At 33.4% G+C, this 15,819-nt stretch overlaps 1 protein-coding gene and 1 long non-coding RNA gene across 4 annotated transcripts in view; one reads left to right on the plus strand and one right to left on the minus strand.

Annotated features, from left to right (window-relative positions):
* LOC126716807 (galactinol synthase 2-like) overlaps positions 1-856 on the plus strand; it is a 72,706-nt gene extending 71,850 nt beyond the window's left edge. For all 3 annotated transcript variants that reach the window (XM_050417802.1, XM_050417803.1, XM_050417800.1), the window contains 2 exons: positions 96-230; positions 339-856. In XM_050417802.1, the coding sequence (XP_050273759.1) occupies positions 96-230; positions 339-569 (366 nt within the window). In that variant the 3' untranslated portion in view covers positions 570-856. The remainder of the gene's footprint in view (positions 1-95; positions 231-338) is intronic.
* A 10,974-nt stretch (positions 857-11,830) lies between these two features.
* On the minus strand, positions 11,831-14,072 carry LOC126716811 (uncharacterized). The gene is made up of 2 exons (XR_007652293.1): positions 13,777-14,072; positions 11,831-12,210 (listed from the first exon to the last, which is right to left on the minus strand). It is a non-coding gene; the product is annotated as an uncharacterized LOC126716811 (long non-coding RNA).
* Positions 14,073-15,819: the final 1,747 nt, after the last annotated feature.

Below are 15,819 nucleotides of genomic sequence, written 5' to 3' on the forward strand. Positions count from 1 at the left end.
AGCATAAAAATCTATGACTTTTATTCATTTTTTTCTATGGTGAATGGCGAATATTAGTAATAGTACATTACTAAAAAAATTTGTGATTCTTTCAGGACTTTTTGAATATGTTCTTCAATGATATTTACAAGCCAATATCTCCGGTTTACAATCTTGTGCTTGCCATGTTATGGCGCCATTCAGAGAACATTGAGTTTGACAAAGTTAAAGTTGTTCACTATTGTGCTAATGTGAGTATCCGCTTTGTTCGTCATAACAATCTCAAATTTTAATAAATTTCAATTGATTTTCCATGATATATGTAATACTAATGAAGTATGTTTTTGATTGGTTTACAGGGCTCTAAGCCATGGAGGTACACTGGTGAGGAAGAAAACATGGACAGGGAAGATATCAAGTTGCTAGTGAAGAAATGGTGGGACATTTATAATGATGAGTCATTGGACTACAAGAACACATTGGCTTCTGTAGAGGCTAAAGCTGGTGTTGAGAAAAATGGCTTGAAACGATTCTTGACAGCAGTGTCAGAGGCTGTTGGTCACTACATTAATGCCCCATCTGCTGCTTAGTGCTTGTTATAAGTTCAATGGAAATGAAGCTTGTGTAGGGTTAGAAGTAATTGGTACAGGGTTGGTTTTTATTTGTATGGTTTGGAATGGTCTTCTGTTTTAAGTTGAAGACTTTCCTATCACATATGCTACTAGTTTCAAGTCTTCTGTTTTAAGTCGAAGACTCACTCCTATTATTATGTTAGGAGTTTCAGGACCGTTGGTCTTGCTTTTGCTTTGTTTCTTTGTTCATAATTCAATTTATAAGAACAAATATGTTGATGTATATAAATTGTTAATTCTCTCTCTCTCTCTCTCTTTGTTAACTATTTTTTTATGGGATTTTTGTTAATTGTTATGTCAACAAATGTCCAACCTTCTCAAATTGCAACCGTTTTAATGCACGTTATGGTCAGTTTTAGTCCAATTTTCCAAACATTATCTTAATTTTTTGGTGAAAAGTCTAAAACATTATCCATAACATTTTAGTGGAGTCTAAAACATTATCCAAAGTTCATAGTGAAATGGTCGATTTTAGTCCGTAGTCATAAAACATGATCATGTCCAATATGGTCAAAGATCTATTTGCTCCTTAATATTTATGTTTTGTGTCAATTTTGACTCTTAACTTTTCAAACGTATCAATTTCGTCATACATTTTGGTATTATGTGAAAATGATTCATACATTTAAATGATAGATGAAAAATGTTGACGTGACTAATGATTTAGATAAACTGATAATAATTCAAGGTCAAGCATTTGAGGCTCTATATGGGGTCAAAAATCGATAAAAATCCCTAATATTACTCACTCGGATTCACTCACCTGCTCTTAATGAAGATAGCGCATAGCCACCTGTTCCATCATAGGAAGAACGTTCAGATGAAGGTCGGGAGGGCGGTCAAGATAGCAAGGTGAGGATGGTGCGACACAATATTGGTCAAGTCATGAAGGCTCAAGTTTCAGATCCTCCAAAGAAGTGGGAGGACATGAATATTATTGAGAAGTCAATAGAGTTGTACATGGGTGAGAAGGATCTGCTATTTTGGCTCAACGTTTTTGCATATGCTTCTATCTTCATTGTTATTAATTGAGGTTGGACACTCCTCTTTTGGGAAAAAGTTAAGTACAGATATTATTTCTTATGTTCTTCTCTTAAAATTCAATCATGTGACTACTTAACTAAAAATACACTTTCATCTCATAAGAAAAAAAAAACTACATGGCTAAATTTTAAAAAGGAAACTTAAAGTAACAACACCGAAAGTGTTGTAGTAAGTTTTGTCCTCCTCCTCTATATCCTACTTCCGTATTCAACAGTGGCGACTCCAGGAATTTTATCCAGGGTATTCCTATTTTACTTTGAAAAAATTTCGGGTCATTTCAGTCTATTTCGAGTATTTTGGGATGTTTCAGTAAATACCGACCGAAATTCAAAATTTGGCCGGTATGAAGTTTCTGCTTAAAAAAAAAAATGTTCTTAAAATCAAAACAAATTTGCATTTTGTACATCCAAAAACCTCAAAAGGAAAAAATAAATGAACAAAGGTTGCTTACAATAAACTATAAATTCGTTTAAAATATTAATAAAATTATTAATTGTTGTTGTTTAGTTGTTTTATTAATTTGTTTGTCTTTTATAAACTATAATTTATTACATTATTGTTTCATTAATTATTATTTAGTCTAACATAATTTAATTTGTTTGTCTTTTATAATGTATTAATTAATTAAATTATTAATTATTAGAATAATGAGCTAGCTGCTGATCAGAAAATTTCCCAATCACAATAACATTACATTAAAAGACAATATTTAACCAACTAACCAACACCAACACACACCAACTAACGGATAAGAATCATAAGATAAAACCAAATTAAAAAAATCAAAAAATAGGCAAAATATTAATAAACTTAAAAGTTTCACTGCTTCAGCCAATCACTCAGATAAAGACTTAAAGTTACTCTTAAAGAATAGAGAGAGAGAGAGGCACTCTGAGACACAGCTTCATTTCATTTCAGATTTCACAGAGAGAGAGAGAGAGAGAGAGAGAGAGAGAGAGAGAGAGAGAGTGAGAGTCAGAGAGAAAAAGTGAGAGAAATACCTTGAGGGAGCACCGGAGCAGCCGAGCACGAAGGCCAGAAGAGTGAAGGCTGAGGTTGAGGCTGAGGCTGAGGCAGTGTAGTGACCGTCGAGCGATGTGCGACGATGTGCGACGCGATGTGCAAGCGATCTCCGACGAGCGATCTCCGATGAGCGACGATGTGATCTGGACTGCGACTGGACCGATCTCCGATGAGGGGCGAGTCGAGTCAGGCGACGATGTGCTGGAGTCTGGACTGTGACAGTGCGATTGGACCGATCTGACTTCTGAGGGGAGGCGTTGCTCACTTGCTCTATTGCTCTGTTTTTAGGTTTGCTTTAGCTTTAGTGATTTTTGATGTACCGATTTACTGATTTGAGGTTTTTGATTTAGTGATCTGCTCTGTATTGGGGTTTTGGGTTTTTTTTTTTTTTTTTAAATCCGTGGGTTTGCTTCTCTGTAATCTGTTGGCTCTGTAATCTGTTGGGCGGGTTTGCTTCTCTGTAATCTGTTGGGCTCTGTTGGGCTTGCCGTGGGCTTTATGTTGGGCTGGCCGTCCGTTGTTTTGCTCTGTTACAATTTTTTTTTTTTTTTTTTTTTCAGATTTTAGTTGAAATTTTTTTGGGCTTTTTTTTTTTTTTTAATAATTTGAGGGTGTTCTTATTTTTTTTTTTTTGTTGAGGGTGTTCTTTTTTTTTTTGTTGAGGGTGTTCCTTTAAGGGTAAACAAATAAAAAAATTTTAATTATTATATATAATTTTTTTTTTTCCAAGTCAGCGTGTTCCTGGGAACACCCTGACCATAACGTGGCGCCGCCACTGGTATTCAAGGATTGATTGAATTTGAAACCAAAATTCAAGATCAAAGTAGAGAATTTTTTTTTTTCTTGTTTTGTTCCCTATTGTCAAATTTGAGGAGGAGATTCGAAATAATTGTGAGTGAGTGCTAAAACTGATTTTGCAATTACACTTCGTTTGAAAGTTCATAAAGGAATGTAATGGAATGAGAAATAATAAAAGAATGGAATGAAATCAAATGTATTCAAGGGAAATGAATTGAATAAAATTAAGTAATCCTGTTTGGATGTTTTAAAATAAAGGTATGGAAGATAATAACATTGTTCGGGAGTAACATAGAAGGAAATGAATAACGTCATTTTATAACAATATTACTATTAGATTGAATATATAGGGACATTTTGAGAGTTTTAGCAAAAATTTCATTAAATTTAATTTAATTTATTCCAATTCCTTCAAATTTTTGGAAAAATGAAAATTTGATGTTTCGAGAGAATAGAAAAGAATTGACATTCCTTCTAGTCATTACATTCCCTCCCGCTTAAACTTTCAAATGAGATAATGAACTTTTCATTTCCTCCATTAAAACTCTTAAACAAGGGAAGTGAATAAATATTCTAATTTTCTTTTTCATTCTATTTTATTCCATTCTTTTCCCTTATTTCAAACGAGTAGTTAGAGATTTTGATCCAAAATAGAGGCTCACGTGCTTGCACGTGAATTCTTATCGATTTTCTTTTTCTTTTTTCAATGTATTGCTAACATGGTAGTACATATGTCAATCTACATAGTAGAAAATAATGTTCTATTTAAACTATTAGTCAAGTCAACATTTTTCATCAACTAATTAACAACAATAACTATTTTGATATAATATCAAAAAGTTATAAAAAAAATTGACATAATTAAAAGTCCTGAGACCAAATTAACAAACATCATAAAAATAAAGGAGCAAATAAGAGGCTGTTTAGATGGCTTGTTTCCATAACTCAATTCTCTGTTTCCATAACTCATAACTCAAAAATTGTGGGACTCATAGTTCAATATCCGTTTGGCTGCACGATAACTCTGTTTTCCTAGCTCTGTTTCCATCACTCAATTCTCTAATTTTTGAGTTATGAATTATGGAAACTGAAAACACATTTTAGCTGTTTTCAGTTTCCATAACTTATAACTCGATGGCATTTTCGTAAATAACACTACATGGAGGGATCCACTGTTAGTCACAGCTACAATGACCATCTCTTTTTTTTTCCTCCACTGGGTTTGGTGCGTACGTTTCTTCATGTTCTTTTTTTTTTTTTTTTTTTTTCCTTTCACACTAGTGGCTTCTTCTTCTTCCTTCACTGTGTTGGGTTTTTTTTTTTTTTTTTTCTCACTGGGTTCGGTTTTCTGGGGTTTTTTTTTTTGTTCTTTCACTGGGTTCTTTTTTTGGCTGGGTTTTTCTGGGATCAGTTCTTTTTTTTTTTTTTTTTACTAGGTTCGGTGAGTTTGGGTACTGAAAAAAAATGCATCGAGTGACAGGTATGTGGCCCACAAATAGTGTGAAAAATATTGAATGCTAAAAAATGAGTGACGGTGCCAAACAGATGTGAAGAATTAAGTGATGAGTGATAAGTAATGAGTTATGAGTAATGAGCTATGGACGATGAGCGATGAAAATTGAGTGACAAAAATTAAGTGATGAAATTTTTACATCCAAACAGCCTCTAAGTAACTTGTCATATTCAATATTATCATGCATCATAATATTAATTTATTGCATGACCCCAAAAAAGTTCTTATTTTAATAGGTGGGTCGTCCTTTTGGACCAAACAAAACCAGAAAAGTGAACTCTTTTTGCCAAATGGCAAGATTAAGCCCTCTAAATAATATGGTGACACGTGGGCTCCACTAGGAAAAAGGATTATTAATCTAACAGACGCCTATAGTTATGCCACATGGATACATATTTTCTAGGTGGAAGAAGTCGGTCGCATATTCTTTTACTGTTTTGCCCTTTAGCTTAGTACACAAGTTAGCTTTGTTTTACAAGAAAAATATTGACATGAGAGACATCTACGGGAGTGCCACGTTTTGAAAGAATGGGTCTAGGTGCCTCAATTTCATGGGAGTTTCCTGTGTAGTAATTAGAGAATGTTGTTGTGGTTCTTGCTAACAAGGTAGGCCATGGTCGGCTATGGTCGTTAAGTTGTAAATTCATTTTCTAATATGGGGTTTACATTTTTGTTAATGAAAGAAATCTAAGGAAGCTTCATAACGGTAAATTTCTATTTTTTATTTCATTATTTGTGTCCATTAGAGTCACACCCATGTGTAGAAGAGAAGACAATTGGAATCTTAGGAATTGTTACATGTTTGTTTGGATGAGATATTTTTTTACACTACGAAGTCAAAAATACCTTATATTATACTAGTAATCTTAGTTTTAAGAATTGGGTATGAATGTGGCCTTCAAAAAAAAAAAAAAAAAATTGGATATGAGTGACTATCATGAATTTTAATGAAAAATCAATGATTATGATAAAATTCCTCAACTCTTAAACAATGAGTCAGAATAGATGAAATCGAGATACTTGTTCGAATATAAAAAATTTGAATTCATTTTCAAAAAGAATCTTAAGCATTCACAATTTTCATTGTTTCCATCACTTCATACTAATGGTTAAGACCTAAATTTTATAACTAAGGTCGTAATTAATGAAATTGAAATAAACATAAGATTTTTTTCACTAGTGTTGACTATTGGAAAATTGTTACTTGACTTTTGAAATTAGAGAAGGGTTCTTGAAATATTTAGTTTATTAGAAATTATACTACAAAATAGTTATAAATTAATGTTTAAAAAAAAAAAAAAAAAAAAAAAAACAAGTGAGCAAGTGAAAGATGAATCATCGATGGTGATCCTAGATCAATGTAATTTCAAGGGCAAACAAATATGAAGAACTCAAATGGGTGCTTGACTAACTGGTCAAATACTATCTATGTTGGATGACTCACTTCTCTACTTGAACTGTGTTCGTTAACATGTCCATAAGGAATACCTTGTAAGGTTTTTATTTTTTATTTTTTAGGTGCTTGATTAAAAAAAAAAAAAAATGTAGAATCATGGGAGTAAGTCACTTTCTACTTTGATGAGTTAAATACTCCTAGTTAAGGACCATGAGGAAATGGTGAAAGGAACCCCCATTACAGAGTAAAAATAAGTCTTCAAAAGAAATTTCATTGCTTATGGACTCAAACCTAGTATTTTCTTCAAGAAAAGCAAGTATGAGATAAATTATCCGGTCTTTTACTAAGATTTCAAATTTCTCTCGCAAAATAAATGTCTCATGATTTAGAAAAATTTGCTAAGATAGATACTGAAACCCTTTGTGGATGGGTGGATGAGATAAAAGAGAACTCAAATTTCCTGAAATTCTTAGCATTAGCATTGAGAAATGCTAATGCCATATTTATGCCCTTTTTAGCATTTTAAGGTTCAAAATGTGCTGCATCAAAGGATGCTAAACACAGAAATGGTAAAAAATTTTACAATAGTGCTACAGTACAATTCTATCTTTAGAATTGTACTGTAGCACAATTGTAAAAAAAATATACATATTTTAATCAACCCATAATTTCTCTCTCCTCCCATAATTTCTGTTATCTTCTCTCTCTTCATTCTCTCTTTCTCATCTGCTCTCTCCGCTCTCCTCATTCTCTCTTTCTCATCTGCTCATCTGCTCTTTGAGCACCGATCACCGCTCATCTGCTCTTTAAGCACCGGTCACCGCTCATCTGCTCTTTCCTCTTTCAAACCCAAAAATCATCCATCTCTTTCTCATCTGCTTTTTTTTTTTGGCTGTGACCGGTGCTTAAAGGAAGTGGTGGGTTTCAAACCCAAACATCGTCCATCTCTTTCTCATCTGCATTTTTTTTTTTGGTTATGACCGATGCTTAAAGGAAGTGGTGGGTATGGCTGAGGTGAGTTATAGGTCACAGAGATCGGAGTGGGTCATGGCGTGGGTCACGGAGATCGGAGATCGGAGTGGGCTGAAGTGGGTTTTTGGCTGTGACCGGTGTTTTTGGTTGTGGTTTTTGGTTGTTTTTGGCGTGGGTCCGGTGTTTTTGGTTGTGGTTGTGGTTTTTGTGCTTAAAGGGGTTGTGGGTCGGGTTGGGTCCGAGGTTTGGGTTGTGGGTGACGGCGTGGGTGTGGTGGTTGTGGTTTTTGGCTGTGACCGGTGTTTTTGGTTGTGGTTTTTGGTTGTGGTTTTTGGCTTGGATCCGGTGTTTTTGGTTGTGGTTTTTTGAATGGGTTTGCTCCGGTGGGTTTCAAATCGGCGGTGTAATTCTGATCGGTGGCTTGGGTGGTGGGTGTGGTGGCCGTTGTTGGCTCTGGTTTGATGGTTTGTGTGTGTGGCTGTGTGTGGCTCTGTTGATGGGTCTGTGTGTGTGGTTCTGTGAGATGAACCGGTGCTAGAGGTTGAGGGAGGCTGAGGAAAAAAAAAAAAAAAAGAAAGGTTGGAAAGCCTGGGAAAGTGGAACTGAAAAAAAAAAGTATTTGTTAAAAAGAAATAATAAAGAAAGATTAAAGAATAATATTTTAATAAGAATAGAGTTTTAGGATGTGAGAGGTATTGTAAAATGAGATGGTATAAGTTATAAAGTAGTTTTTTGGGATGGTATAATAGTATAGCATAGCATTTTTCAATGCTAGTGCTCGGGAACAACTATAAGATGAGTTTGCTACTTTCTTTCATAACAAAGCTAGAAATGACAGTGGGATAAGTGAATTATTTTATATCTATCGCTTGAGGGAAATAGACATCATAAATTTTCATCATTTGGCTCGAGCACACATCAAATGAATAATTCAACCTCCCTTGGCTCTTCCACCATTTGGGCTCCCTTTCCTTCCTATGTTATGATCCTCCATCAGAGGCCTATCGTGCTTGCAATGTTTTTGACAAATCTTAAATATAAGTGAAAATATGTTGTTTATTAGTGAGGTTCTATATGCTCAAAATGTAATAATTGCTTGGCTTGACTTAGCTAATACTTTTCAAAAAAGTGTTGTAAGACCAGCTATGCTCTATGATAGTAAATGTTGGATTTTTTTTTTTAAATTATTTTCTTAAGAAGAGGTAAGTAGTTTTAACATATGATGTCTTTTCTATGTTAATTATTCTTTATTATCCGGCCAAAACACTAATTAGTTTTTTGTATAGGCTGGGTTCGAATCTTAGATATCTTATTCGACAACAAAAAATTTACCAGTTAAGCTAATTAGAACTCACTAAATGACTATAGCATATTCATAAAATGATAAGTTTAGCTGATGAGAATGTTAAGAAATAAATGAAAATACATATAAAGATAAAATTCGAATGAGGGAATTTGCTTGAAGATATGGGTGTCACTTATTGATGAAAAACGAGGAGAGTCACTTGAGATTGTTTGGTCTTGATAAAAAAAAGTGAATTTGATTCAAAAATAATTTTTGAGATAGTTTCAACCAAAAAAAAAAAAAAAAAAAACACTAATAGTAATGAAAATAGATATATCAATTAAGGAAGTACTAAAAAATGACTTTAGATAAAATAAAGTGAAAGAAAAAAATACAAGTAGTTAAATCAAACTTTTTTTTTTTTAAAGAAGAGCTCAAACTAATTTAAAACTTCTCATCAAAAAAAAAAAAAAAAAAAATTAAAACTTAGAGAGAACTAAAAAAAGAAGAAGCAACCTGAACCTTTTATTTTTTATTAACCTTATTACAAAATGATCTCATTTAATATGAAACCTTATCCTAAATCAATTTTAAGTTTTTTAACTTAAAAATCACCGCATTGCTTTTGTATTGCAAGCTAAAATTGGAAATGTGATTATCTTATAGATTATCTGCCACTTATTTTTGTCACAAATTATGTATATATGTAATCTCTGATTTCGCCAAATACATTAACTATTGGGTTTATATAAATATATATATATATATATAAATTGGGTGCGAAAACCCTTGAAATTTATGTAACAACCAGAAAGAAATAGACCACGATATTTTTTTTTGTAATTATTTATTAAAAAAAAATGATCAATTAGTTTTTTTATTTTTTTATTTTTTTGTGATAAAATTAGGATTTGTTTAGTAACATTGTTTGAACAATAGATTTTGTTGTTTAAATAACACAACACGTATTTCCACAACATTTTTTCATTCACACGTATTTTCACAATACTTAATCCCGTTACTAATTGTGAGGCCATCTAATTCAACCTTGAGTTGTAACTCTTTGTAACTGTGGGTTTAGATGTTTGGGAGCAAAATTATGAGGCCCAAAAGTGATTCGGTAAACCCATTTTGCAATCCAATGATCTCTTCATGATCCTACAAACTGTGATCTCATCCCTTTACTTATAATAGTTTGAATGACTTCATTAAATTGATCTATTCAAATAAATGAAACATCTTCAAACTACTAAGCATCAAGTTTGTCTTCAAGTTTTGAGTTCACAGCATAATTTGCTAAAAAATTCAAGTCTTGTACAGAATCATCACCAAAACTAAAGTTCTTTTGGATTTATGCAGGCCCTCTAGGCAATTGCTTTTGAGCATCTTTCCATGAGTTGTAACTTCGTAAAATTTAAGTTTGTCTTCAAGTTTTGAGTTCACAGCATTTTTTGCTAGAAAATTTAAGTCCTGTACATAATCATCACCAAAACTAAGTTCTTTTGGATTTATGCAGGCCTTCCAGGAAATTGCTTTTGAGCAAGGCCTTAGTTTTGGACATTAGATTTACTTGTTCAAGATTGTCACTCATTTCCGAGGAATAAGCACCACAATATAATGGAGTAGCATTGGGGTTAAATCAACCTTCCATCTGTAACAAAATTTGACTACTAATTCTGAAGTTTTAAGTCCATGGTCGTCTAGTTAAATAATGTGTATAGTCACTAGTGTCTCTTTCGCCAGCTTGGGGTAAGAATGCAGCTAATGAGGTTCTATTGAATATCTTAATTATTAGTTGATAAGAATTCATAGCCATCCCAAATTTATTTGGGATTAAGGCTTTAGTTGAGTTGATTTAAATATTTGGTAAAAGCCTTTTTTTTTTTTTTTTTTTTTTTGGGAGAATGAGGCAAAAGCAATTAAGATGTAATAGTTAAGGTTTTTGAAAATTTTACTTTGGGATACAAACAATGTCCCAAACAATATAACATGGCTTTCAATGCAACAACAAAGGAGAATGAATTCATTCATCTACCATTTTTGTATATTTTTTGTTGCTCACACAACCCAGCACATACATAATTATGCATATAACCAGATTGATAGGATTTATTCTTTATATATAAGATCAGGTATGTGATAGACATAGGCGCTGTGCTGGCCTCCGCACTCAGATTATGTATTGTGTAATAATTGGAATGAAGTGGTTATGTAATTAAGAAGGTTGATTCCTTTTTCCATCTAATTGAATTTAAAATATAGGTGAAAAGTGTTACATTGCAAACATATTTAGAACAATCCCAGAAAAATCCCACATTGCAACCTTCAAAAGAGTAGTTCTATCCAGTACAGCAAGATGCGACTCTATAGTTATCATTAGCAAACAAGAACTTCATTTAGCCAATGGCCGTCTAAATTCTAGCTGTCAAACAACACCACCTTATATAAACAAAATATTTCAGTTCTCCATGAAATTGCTCACTAACTTTGTGAGACCCCCTTAGAGAACCCAAGAATCATCTCTCTCATGCTCAAATGTCATATCTCAATTTCCATAGCCAATGATATATAAACATCTCAGGGTGTCAATCTCAACACAAATTAGCATGCGCCATCTTGTAATGTGATATTAAGTAGAAAAGGCAACATCCATATGATCTCAACCTAATTAAGGTATTAATGTAGAAAAAGGTTACCAACAAAACACTTCCATCAAACCGTCTTTTTTATTTACTTTGACATCTTCCATCAAACCGTCTTTTTTATTTACTTTGACATCCTAATGAAAAAAGCTACCACCCACCACCAAAGAGCCCAAAAGAGGACATTTCCTCAAACACCTTGTGTAAAATTAAAACGCAAGACCAATTTGATACCACTCCTTGCAAATTGAATGGCCCACATCATAATAGTTTGCAAACTATTTCACGAAGAGAGGAAAAAGGGTTCCAATATAAATAAGTATAGCATCTTACAACATGAGTATGTGATTATGACATGATCTAAATACCAAGTCATTAAAGAATGTTGCTAAAATGAGAAGCTCTTCAACTCACCTCAATTACAAACTTTGAGTAACACAAGAAAAAAAATATTGTAGTTTAGAAATTCAAGGAAATGTGGTCACTATTTTAATTTTAAATGAAGGTCTAAAGGTTGGGAGTGAAAAAAGAGTGTATAGCAAAAAGTGCAAATAACATTCCTTTCCTAACATTAGTGAATAGCATAAAATTTCAAAATATCATGTGTCAAACAACCAGTATCACTTTTGAGAGTTTTTACCAACAATGTAAATATATACAAACTTCATTCAATTTGACAGTTGTACTAAATACCAAACCAATCAATACTAGTAAGCTCATTAACTTCATTTTGGATGCCCCACAAACCACTTAAGCAGAATAGAAACATACCTCTAATCAAGTTCACCTCCATCATCTTCAAAATGATTCTTCATTTTCTGGCCTTCTCTGTTAATATTTACAAAGTTGAGTTGAGAAGAATGGGTGACATGGAGGGGATGCTTGTGATGTACAATTTTATAAGTCATAGGCTTTAATTGGGCCAACTGTGCACACTGTTTGCCAAGTAGGCAATTTTCATTAGTAAGTTAATGGTAGGGACCAATTTGACTCAACATTAAAAATAATAAGGACCAAATTGAATACTATCAAAATATAGAAACCAAATTAACTGTAACCTTAAAATGTAGGAATCAAACTGGTGTTTTCACCAAACAATTTTGCACGGGTTGTCATATTCCAAAGTTGCAAGCAACATTTAACAACACAAGTAAAATAATAAGGTTCAAAGATGAAAATTGTAACCTTGTCCAACAAAATGGAAAGAGAGAGCAATCAGTAATGAAGAAAACAATTATTTATATTAAGATAGCTTACACAAAAGCTTTTGAGGAGATTCCTCAAATTTTTTATTTCCATAGTCATCAAACAAGTTTTCTGCTGAATTTTCATTGCCATGTTGTCTTGTTGTTCTAATATATCTTTTAGATTATCATGTTACCTATCAAGCAATCAACTAAGCAACCATTGTCATCCATTTTCTACAACTTCATTTACTAGTCAGCTAGTCCTACTCCACTTCATAAGGTAGAGAATAGTTACCAGTAGTTTCAAGTTTCCTAGCGCTTTGGACATTCCATTTACAAGATTATTATAGATAAAAATATTGAGATCCAACTTAATATTTTCCAATTTTTAAAATGAGAAACCTCACCATGTACATTGGAACACAAGCCTGCAATATTTGGAATAAATATACCACGAGAGAGACTAATTTTCTCATTAATTCTTTGTCTTACAATATCAATTGATGAACACATCATGAAACTTGAAAAATAAAAGATGAACACTTTTATAGATCAAAATAAATTATTTATTACAATTTCACAGACAATTATCATCAACTAGCATCATAATTTCTTCTATGCAGATCCATCCATTCTCAATCTTCTTCTTTTTGTCAGCTTGCTTCCAAGTCTCTTTTTTTTTTTCTTGGCTTCCAAATCCTTTTTCAAGGAAAAACATAATCCAATAGTTGTTTTTCTTGACTTCCAAATCCTTTTCTTGGATTCCAAATCCAAATCCTTTTAACTTTTTAAATTTGTCCTTACATAAACTGTCAATGATAATGTTATACATCAAAACATAACATTAACAGTCTATCATCTTCCACCTTCCTAAGCAACCAAAGCTTAGGATAATAGGACAACATAATTTTTGTTCAAAGAAAAAGCAACAACTAATCCATTTCAAATGGCAGAAACAGTTAATCAACACATTTGAAAAAGACAAGTTGAAGACAACGATTAAGATTCAAATCCTTATACAAAGTAATCACGGTCGAATAATACTTTATTGCTGCAATTACAAAATATAAACTAATGAAATCTATAATTGCAGGCAAAAGGTTCAGATGAAGCAGTTTATCAAACGGATCCAAACCATGATCAAAGCCTCTGTATCGAATTCTCACATAATTCATGAACTGATCTGGGTTTTCGATATTATAACTACTAGTAATAGCAAAAGTTGCACAAGTAGTACTAACAGAACAAGTAGGAACATGAAATAAAACCCTCACACAAAAGGGGAGAGAACAGGTTGGAACATACACAGATCTGGTGGGTAAAGATGCACACGCATTTCTCCCCATCATAGGCTGCCGCCGCTTCCTCTCTGTCCATAAAAATTATAAAACACTTTAACCTAAAATGCTGCTTATATAATGAAATATGGACTCATTTTCTTTCATGGGCTCGAAAATAGGCCCACTATTAAGCAAACTTGGAAACGTGAGTCTCTATGCGTGTTCTCCTACCACGCCGCACGGGACACACACATTGGAGGTCAAAAAGCTACGAAGGGGTGTGTACAGACTTTGGGCGTAATATGTTTGATTTTGTGTCTAAGGTTGCGTTTGGATTGGGATGAAAACTTCTGCGTCTGCGTTTTGTTTTGTTTTTTTTTTTTTTTTTTTTTTGTTTTTTTTTTCACGCGTTTTTGAGCTTTTTGAGTGTTGCTGCTACTGTTCAATGAACAATAGCCGCAAACTTTGACTTTTCAAATTTTTTTGACCAATCAGTGTATATCGTGTACTGTTTATGAACCCACAAATTTCACTTTTCAGCAACTTTTTTATTACAAATGGGTCCCACGGTATTATTTACACATTTAAAAATTATTTCACTACATTTTTTTTCAGTTTTCAGTTTCAATTTTCAGTTTTCAACTGTATCCAAACGGACCTAAGTAGCAACTAGCAAGTAAAGCTGTTTGGATTTTAAATGCAAATTAGATTTGGGCCTGACTGTTTAAGAGGCATGAGCGTGGCCCAGGTGGTGAGTAATTTTATGGTTAAGTGTCAAAAAAATCTATTGTGAAAGGTGTTGAAATCATCTCATGTAAATATATATAGACGATACAATCTGTAACTTCCTCTAGGTAAAATTATTATTATTATGAATTTTTTATTTTTTTGCAATCCCAAAGTGGAAGGCAGTGTTAAACTTAAAACTTTAGAGATATAGACTAATTTTTTTAAATTGTTTTTTTTCTTTTTTTTTTTTTAAAAAAAACCCTCACTTTATCTCTAGGTTGCACGGACATGCCATTTTTGGCGTCGTGTCCGTGTCCGACACGTGTTGGACACCGGAACAGGGACGACGCGCCAGTTTCCGGTGTCCGGCGGTGTCCCTTTTTTTTTTTTTTTTTTTCGCTTGTCCGACACGGCTCCGACACGGCGCCGACGCGGTTCCAACGCGTCCAACACGCCAGCAATAATAAAAAAAAAAATAAAAAAAAATAAAAAAAAAAAGGAAAAAAGCACAGATTTTGACAGATGGACTTACCATTACCGTTGATCTGTGACAACCCTAAAACCATAAAATATTTTTAGAATCTGAAAATTGGAAGTTCAAACCACAAAACTCAAGTTCTTCACTTCTTCTCTGTTGCTGAAACCCACTTCGGTGCCGCTGCTGTCTGTTCTTCGCCGAAGTTAGACAGGGCCGGTCGGCCTGAAAGTTGGAATTGAAACCCACCCTCAAAACTCAAGTTCTTCTCTGTCGCTGAAACCCATCCTCCCTCTGTCGCTGCCGCTGCCGTCTGTCCCTCGCCGGAGTTAGCTCATGCCGATCAGCGAGCTCTGACGTCGACGGCGTTCCATCCGTCCCTTCCGATCTCCATCTCTCTCGGCGCGGACAACAGGTCCGATTCACCTCTTCTCTGTTCTCTCTGCTTTTTTTTTTTTTTTTTTTTTCTTTCTTTCTTTCAAGTGTTAATTTTAGTGTGGGTGGGTGTAATGTTAACTGTTAAGCACTTATATATATATATATATATAACGTGTTTTGTCTTTTTTTTTTTTTTTTTTTTAGTTATAACTTATCATTTATAAATTTGTTTTTGTGCCCTGCTATAGTTTTATTTATTTATTGAAGTTAAATATTGTAGGTGAATTATTAAAATGAATCCTGAAAATGAAAGTGAGAATGAGAAATCATCTTCTGAGAATGCTGCTCCTCTATGGAAATATGTTACTAGATTAGAAAAAGCAAGTGTTGGTGGTGGGAATGTTTCTTTTAGATGTAACTATTGTGAAAAAATTTTCAAGGGGTCTTATTCAAGGGTGAAGGCACACTTGTTAAAATTGCCTAAGT

The sequence above is a fragment of the Quercus robur genome, chromosome 3 (genome assembly GCF_932294415.1).
Source record: "Quercus robur chromosome 3, dhQueRobu3.1, whole genome shotgun sequence".
Lineage (NCBI taxonomy): Eukaryota > Viridiplantae > Streptophyta > Magnoliopsida > Fagales > Fagaceae > Quercus > Quercus robur.